The sequence below is a fragment of the Manacus vitellinus genome, unplaced genomic scaffold (genome assembly GCF_001715985.3).
Source record: "Manacus vitellinus isolate BGI_N305 unplaced genomic scaffold, ASM171598v3 scaffold_20_pilon, whole genome shotgun sequence".
Classification (NCBI taxonomy): Eukaryota; Metazoa; Chordata; class Aves; order Passeriformes; family Pipridae; genus Manacus; species Manacus vitellinus.
This window is the reverse complement of record NW_021939471.1, coordinates 12,372,624-12,380,839: the sequence shown is the minus strand read 5'-3', so window position 1 is coordinate 12,380,839 and position 8,216 is coordinate 12,372,624. Positions and strand designations below refer to the sequence as shown.

The following is an 8,216-nucleotide window of genomic DNA, read 5'->3' as shown; positions in this document are numbered from 1 at the left end:
ATGGACTGTACTGTCACACTAATCTAGTCCTGAAAGCAGAAGCAATGTAGTGGAAGACTTCTCTATTATGCTGCCTTAGAGAGAGACTCTCTCTTCCCTGAAGACACTCAGTACTAATCAAGCACTAGACAAGGTTTGCTAATATTAATAGCCACCCTGTTTGGTGCCTGGCCTCCTCAAAATGTCTCAAAGGTGTTAGAAATTGGCCAATTCACCCTATATTTAATAAACTGAAGAATAAACTCATTTTGTTTTAAATCCTAATTCCATATATAAACTAGTGGGAAGATCTATTGATGGAATTCATGGCACTGATGGAATTTGTAGGAGAGTAAAATAGTGGGTACTGACAAATGACCAAGGATATATGTAATTTTAAAGGCTAATATTTCTTTTTTCTATCATTATCTTTTGTTAGATTTGTCTAACAAACCAAACCACAAAAAATTATAAATCACTGCCTAATAAAGGCTGTACACAAGTGAATTTTAGTAATGATTTATTTGTAAAGAAACAAAATACAAATTGTAACCTAGAAATACATTGGATAGCAGTCAAAGATTCATCTTCTCCTCACTCATGGCAGGATCTACTAATGGACACAGCAAACAACACGAACACCCTCAGGAATCAGACATCTTGCACTTCAGTCCATCTTCTGTTCCACTGCATCATGCAGAAGAAGGGGATCCTGTCTCAAACTGAAGCTAATCTCCTGTGGCCTCTCAAGTTCAAAATACACTCCTTGAAGCCAGAGTTTCTCTTTAAACCTGTGTGAAAAAGATCAGTTAATATTGCTTATGTTTTTAATGGTGGCATAGACAGTTCTCTGTGATCCTGAGACTGCACAAGATTAAAGATCAACTCAAGAGTGATTCCAGACAAAAAAAAAATATTTTAAATCTCCTCTTATTTACCAGAAGGCAGTTTAGTTAAAAGAACAGAAGATATGAGAAAAAAATTAGGATAAATTTGACCTTTTTGTATGGCCTACTGGTTCTAATCATACAGTTTCTATGTGTCTTAAGTAAATTTACCATGATCTTTCATGCCTTTTTTTTTTTTTTTTTTGTTTAGGAATACCTGGCATACCACAGCAATACAGAAAAAAAACACAACAAAAAAACTACAACAACAACAACAACAAGAACCCAAACAAAACCAACCAACCAAAACAAAATCAAACCCCTGAACAAAATACGTGAGATCAATGCTTCATCAGTTGGACATGAAGGAAAGTTTGCAGGCAGCTCAAGATGACACAAACAAAACTTTTGAATCGACATATGCAATAGTTTTCCTTTCTGATTTTGTGTTCTCTACATTTAGATAGACAAACCTCAGGAACTCAAAGACAAAATAACACTGCTCTTTCTTTTTTATCAGAGTCTAAATTGAGGAGGCAAGATTTCATCTTGTGCTAGAAGTCACAAGGACTGGTGACTTCATGTATCTCATTTATTTAATCTTCTGAAATTGCATAGTGGGAAGATTTGTTATCTTTATTCAATTAATGAACAATGATTGTTTCTGTGCTATTAGGACTATGGTTTATTCTTCTGAATAAAACTTGTCCAGTAGAAAATTTTACTTACATGCTTATGTAGTTCCGTCAATTTGAACTTCTGGAATATTTTGTATCTTTTGAGCTCTTCACTCTTACAATAATATCTAGGTTAAGATCTAGGCCTAGATTTCAAGAAAATTATTTCACTAAATTTAAATACCTCGCATAGACTCAACTGTCTAGTGTATTACAAGGTCTTTTATCTAACAATTGCATATCTTTTGATAAAGAATTAAGTGAAAAAGGCAGTCACATATTATGGACTTCATTTCCATTATACCAAAATTCATAGGATTAGGAAGAGTGTTTGATTTGTGCTTTGTAAATTAAGGTCCTTACAGCTATTGCAGCAGTACAAGTTGTAGCACGGAGTAAGTTGCAAATCACTTTACTGGGAGATCATCTCTCTCACATTGTGTGTCATGGGCTGGTATGAGTTCAGTCGTGGTGACATTCTCTTCTTCTGAAAAGTCTCCATCTTTCCATTCTGGTTTAGCTTGAGTTACACTGGGAGTTTCTGGGGTTTTATTTTTCTCTGAAACAAAATATGTACATTAGTGGAAACGAGTTGCTCATTTAATAAGGCAACAAGGTGCTGAAAAGCATGCAGCTGGCAGGACAAATCACCTATCACGGTTACGAAAGCAGAGCAGTGTGCCTTTCCAACTTCATTGCTGGCAAGACAGACATATTTCCCAGTATCAGCAAGGACTACATTTCTTTTTAAAAGGTAATAGATATCTCCTAATTTCTCAATCTGTAAAACAAGAGAAGGCACATAGGAGATTATTAGTAGCATAAAGCAAAATAAATTACCTTTCTCCCAAGAAAAATTTCAAGAACCTTAGAACATACACTGATATCACCAGATACCACTTGGATATCATTCTTTGTCCAGCAGACATGTGGTTCAGGCTTTCCATGTATAGTGCAATGCAGAATTAAATCTTCTCCTTCTTGTAGAGTTCTATGTCCAAACTTTTGTATGAAGTTTGGCTGTTTTCCTTGTACTGAAAAAAAAATAAATAAATTAAATCAATATTCACTTTATTTTAAAAGGCACAACTAAAGTAACTGAAAAATAAATCTATTCTCATAAAGTTCACCACATTGAAAGACAAAGAGAGCCTTTATTGATGCCTGGAACTCAGGACAACTTGTTTGCAAGACAGTAGGCAACTAATAGGCAGACACAATTTATCTATCTAATATAATGTTTGTTGGAAAATATGAATATTAAACACCCAAAAATTTCATGCATCAGCATAGTGATATTAGATTCATGGAAATGCTAAAGAATCATGTTCTTTGTGTAGGTAGTAGGCAAGTCTGTGGATTATTATGTTTCAGTAAAGGTGGAAGAGTTAATACTCCACACAAATCTAAAGTGACAAAGTCACGAGAGCAAAATTTTACATTTAGTGCATTGTTGTACGTCATGCTCTTTCTTCACTTCCCCCCCTATTATTTTAGTCAAAAAATTTTATTGAAAAATAAGAAAATTTATCTGTATTTGCAACAACATGAAGGTCAGAATGTGACGCCTCTACTACTTTGACCAAGATCATTAACTGGTCATTGGCCATCATTAATGCTGTACTAGATCATCCAATACAAATCTGATTCAGATCAAGGCAAATAATTGCTTTTCTACTGTAACACCCAAAGCACATGAGATTGATTTCGTGCTAGCTTCATGCCAGCTGTGGAAGGACAGATGGCATCTGAGCCAGTACAAGGCCTGGGCAATAAAAATTAACCCATCAAAATTGTTTGAAGAAATTTCAGTGATCACCATCAGTTTGTACTGAATAAAAGCATTGCTCATTGTGACTTGTAACCTAATGAGTTGTAAAGCTAGACTTACTGAATCACTGTACTACTACCTGAAGTTCCACTTACATTCTACCTCCAGGACCACAGTAAAAAAGAAAACAACCTCAGAATTCAGACTTAGTATTCTTGACACAGAGAATATAAAGCAACATGTTAACATACAGAACACACAAAGACATACACTACAAAAAAAATGAAAATTTTGTATTCCTGTAACATAAAGCATGTGTCCTTCTTCCTTGTTAATATAAATTGTGGCATATTTCCATAATATTTAACAAAAGTTATCACTGCCCTTCTCAGAAACAGAAAGTTACTGAAATGTGTGCTAAATGTTTGAAACTGCTATGCCAGCATTACTCCATCCACTGTTCTATGAAGAAATTTTTTTCTTTGTGCTATTATGAAACAAAAATCAGCATATCTCATGCAGGTGCCCATAAACTTCTAACCCCAAATATATTGAGCTCAAGGCTATTTTTGCCAGATGTGGGCCTGCTGGCATGGTGAGGCAAACATTTTGGGGCACTGTATTAAGTCTGCTGCTTAGGTGAGCTCTTACTTGCAATAAGCTTCCAAGCTTAGCTACTTTTCTGTTTTTTTCCAAATACTACAGGATTGAGGCCACAATGAAAAGCAGAAGAATATAAGTTTTACTCTCCCATACTTGTGCTAACCTAAGGTCTGTATTACCCAGTCCCAGCAGCTCAAACAACTCAGTTCTTAGCTGTTGAAAGTTAGCATGTCCAGGTTGCCACCACCCTTGCATTGCATGCACCTGAAGCACAGAAATTTGAGATCTGCAGCTTCCTTTCAAGCAAGAGAACCAAGCTTACACCCCTGTCTACTCTTTGCAGGCAGTTGGCAGTAGGTCAAAACCTAAGCATGATTAGCTTATATTCCAGTGGAAAACATTAAGTGAGCATCAGCCACTCCTTGTGATAATTTTGGTTGGATTCCATTACTTATGTGGTTTGCATTACCTTGTGAAGTCAGGTTGCGTCTCATACCAGGATGGTTTTTACCATTGAAAAAAATCTGGGTAGAATGGTGATAGTGATAATGATCAGAGCCCATCTTGACTTTATATCAATAAGGCACCAGAACATAAAAACTAAAATAACCATTTTCTAGAGAGCGAAGGGAAAAGTATGCGCAAATAAAACCATGAAGCGACAGTTTCTACAACTCTTTCAGGCACGGGTTTGTACTCAACATGGAAACAAAGTCTGCTAAAAGAACAGTTCATTCTCTGACAGCAACCTTCAAAATAGAATGGATGGTTATACTACACCATGGTTTTCCCATGATATCATAACAAAGCCTCAGAATAACCTAAGACAACTCGTCAATTACAAATTATTTCTTGGCTGGACATCCCATGAATTCACAAAGGCTAGAAAGAACAGACCCTATCCTGCATTTTGGGGAAAAAAAAAATCAGGTAGACAGTGCACTGAAATCCCATTCTTATGGCTTCAGACAATAAGTTTGTCAAATATTAAATATTACATGAGTTATTTGTAGGAACCAGTAGAGTTCTGCTGCAAATTGGGGAATCAGTACGGAAAACTAATCCACATGGAGCAATGCAAAAACTGCATGTGGAGAGATCACCTGCATCTGTCTTTATCACATAGATTTCACCCCTGCCCCAAGTCTCTCTCACACACACGTAGTACCAAGTCAAGCCAAATTGTTTTCAGCTGCCTTTATTTTTATTAATTTGCCTCAGAGTTATTCTTAATCATTTTTTTCTAGGCATGTAATTTCCAATCTCTGATGTCTTGAATTGTGATATTAGCAATTTTATCAACTTCCCCTGTCTTCTCTAAAAGTTTAGGCTAGGCAGATGCCCCCATGCTGCTCAGAGACTTTGGATTTTCTCAGTATGGCTCTAAATTAAGACATTGCACTTCATCATTTAGAGATTTTGTCTCAATCAAGCTCTTAACACAAACAGAAGGATCCTTTTATTAAGGAATATGCAGTGGGTCTCATGACCCAACTGATCTGAAGTATCCATAATTCAGAGCTCCAGTCTCCTTGAATACCATAGCCTCTTTAAAGTCTTAGCAATAATTTTTAAAGACACAGTTCCTCTGGACCACAAAAGATAATACATACACAAAAATTAGTAGCTTACCCTAGAAAAGTCTCCAGAGAAAGGTCCAGAAGTAGGCATACCTTACCAGTCATTTGAGAGGAAGTCACCTTCTCCATTGCAGCTCCAGCCACATCTGATCCAAAGCGAACCACAGTAATGGCTTATCCTTCCTTTGCCTACTGACTCAAACCTGGGCCCTCAGACAGGCTGCTTCTCTTGAAAAATGAAAATAATTAATCCCTTTTCCCCTTCAAATTTACGCACCTTGTGCAAACACCCCTTCACACGACTCCACATCTTGTAGTCAGGCAGAATCTTTCACCACTTTCTTAATGGGTGTCTGCATATGTGGAAGGAGGAGGGGAGTGTAGCCTAGTTATACGCCTAATGTCTTTCTTGTGAGGATGGAGGGACCGAGATTTAAATCTGCTCTATAAAAGAGCAATCAGGAAGATGCAAACATTTTGGGGTCTTGAAGTAAATATGGGTTTGAAACTGTGACTGTGAAGAGGCGAAATTAGCACTCTAAAACAAGAAAGAACCAAGACAACATACCTACGTGTATTTCCTGCTTCTACATTGTGGTTAAAAGAAGGAGGAAGAGAAGCATGCATAACATGAACTAGAAAACAAACCACGAGGGGGGGAAGCATTATGTTAAAATTACTGCTGAAACAGAATGAGTGTTCTTTTCCTTCAGAGAACTATTAGTGCCTCATGAGACTACATCACTGTCACTCTTTTTTTTTTTTTTTTTTTTTTTTTTTTTAGATTATCTGAACAGAAAACAGCAGGAATTTTCCAGGAAATTTTGTTTTGGTTATTCATTAGAGTCCTTAGATAAAGAGCATTTAAACCCAGAGTGCCAACACAGCAGTAATCAGTGTTGAGTACATCTTTGTTTACAAAGCAAAACATTAAAACCAGGAGACTTTCAGTGTCCTGCTGTGCCTCTTGTACCTCTAATCACTCTTTTTAAAATCTTGTTTCTTGCAGCAATTAAAAATGTGGCTGGTATCCACTCATCCATTAAAAATTGTCCATTTAAAACTATTCCTGTTTGAAAACAGATGTAATATCATACTCACAAAAATCAAATTTTGTTAATCTAAAATTCACAGAAATGTTAAAATTCTCAGAGAAAAGGTTTACCAAACAAGGGTATTATGTGCTTCTGCAATGAGTTATTAAGATCTAAAGACGTGCTATGGCAATTTCTGGTCTTATATTTATACCTTTTTGCATTTAATAATTATAATAACTGACATGCAAAAATGACAACATTCTCAAAAGTGTCGTCAAAAGTTGTCAAAAGTTCTCAAAAACTATTACATAAAGTTACTCAGAATATGTCAAAAGGACACCCACGGTCACTTAATTTTTGAATGATGGCAACTCTCGGTAAAAACAGAGGATTGAAGGGCAGCCGTGACCTAGAAGGTTCATCTTTCAAAACAGAAAATGAATGCTACAAGAAAAGGATAGAATTGTCAAGCACTGGCAGCTCTGTAGAAGGCAAAACCTTACAGCAAAATATTGCTTAATGTACCATTTATGCAAGTCAGCTTGGTCACACAAGTTCTTTGCCGCATGTTTATAACAACCACACATAAAGTCACATTTTATTTTTATGGTAACTGAAAAATTCAAAATCATATTAATCATTAAAATTAGCTTTATTGTGAAATGACAAATACACTTTAGGAAAACAGGTGATTTTTATACCTAAGAAAATTCTTATAAATCTACATTTTTTGGATATGATGGAACTTAGAAAGTGGTTCATTAAACGTAGTATCAATTTTAGTTAGAATTTATTTGTACCCCCATCTGCTCACCACCTCCTCCTCCTGCTCCCTCTCATATTGCTGTGAAGTTATATCATCTTGGGAACTTCTTTTTCAAAGTTACAAAATTTTAATAAAGTTGCAGTCACTGGGACAAAATGTTTAAATGTCAGTCTTCCATCTCACTGACCTCTGGCAATTTGCAATATATATTCTGCTCATAGCATGCTACACAGTAAAAGGCTTACTTCATTCCAGGAAATTACGCAAGAGGTAAATATTTCCTCTCTATAAATTTTCCATACCAATGTTGTTGTAACATAAAAGCTGGAAGCAAAAGATGCAGGAAAAATCATGTAGCTGTTTATCAACTCTTTTTACTGCACAAATACAACAAATACTGAAGTTAAGGAATTAAGTTATATTGGAGGATTTATAAATTAAGTCTTCCCTTGGCACTGTTAAGTCATTTTTATGCAATATTTAAACAAATTAGAACTTTAATTAAAAAACAATAGTTGTGGTTGTCCTTGTCAAGAATGAAATGCAACTTGTAGGCAAACAAAGTTCAGTTTGGATTTACTGCTTTGACATTTAGGAGAATTATATTTGACAAATCCTTTATTTTTTTAAAATTTGAATACACTTTTGAATATTCCCTCAATTTGGTTGATTTTGCTTGAAATCAGTGTGTTAAAAATTTTAAACATGCACATATGCTCACTGCATAAATTAGTAACTTTCTTGTCTTATACTAACCATTTAGAGGATTATTAGAAATATGTGTATCTTTAATTTTATTAGAAGGCCGAGCAAGGATCAGCCATCTACTTATGCTGACTGGTACGTTGGAACATTTCATTTTGTAAACGTTTGGTCTACTGTGTGTTAGATGCCACTTACACAAATCCTGAGGGTT

General features: G+C 35.6%; 1 protein-coding gene across 1 annotated transcript in view; it reads right to left on the bottom strand.

Moving 5' to 3' along the window:
* Nucleotides 1–523: 523 nt before the first annotated feature.
* CCDC141 (coiled-coil domain containing 141) overlaps nt 524–8,216 on the bottom strand; it is a 76,269-nt gene continuing 68,576 nt past the window's right edge. Inside the window, exons 29-32 of the mRNA XM_025895018.2 lie at nt 2,423–2,577; nt 2,195–2,324; nt 1,907–2,102; nt 524–770 (exon numbers count right to left, since the gene is read on the bottom strand). Of these exons, the coding sequence (XP_025750803.2) occupies nt 1,951–2,102; nt 2,195–2,324; nt 2,423–2,577 (437 nt within the window). The 3' untranslated portion in view covers nt 524–770; nt 1,907–1,950. The remainder of the gene's footprint in view (nt 771–1,906; nt 2,103–2,194; nt 2,325–2,422; nt 2,578–8,216) is intronic.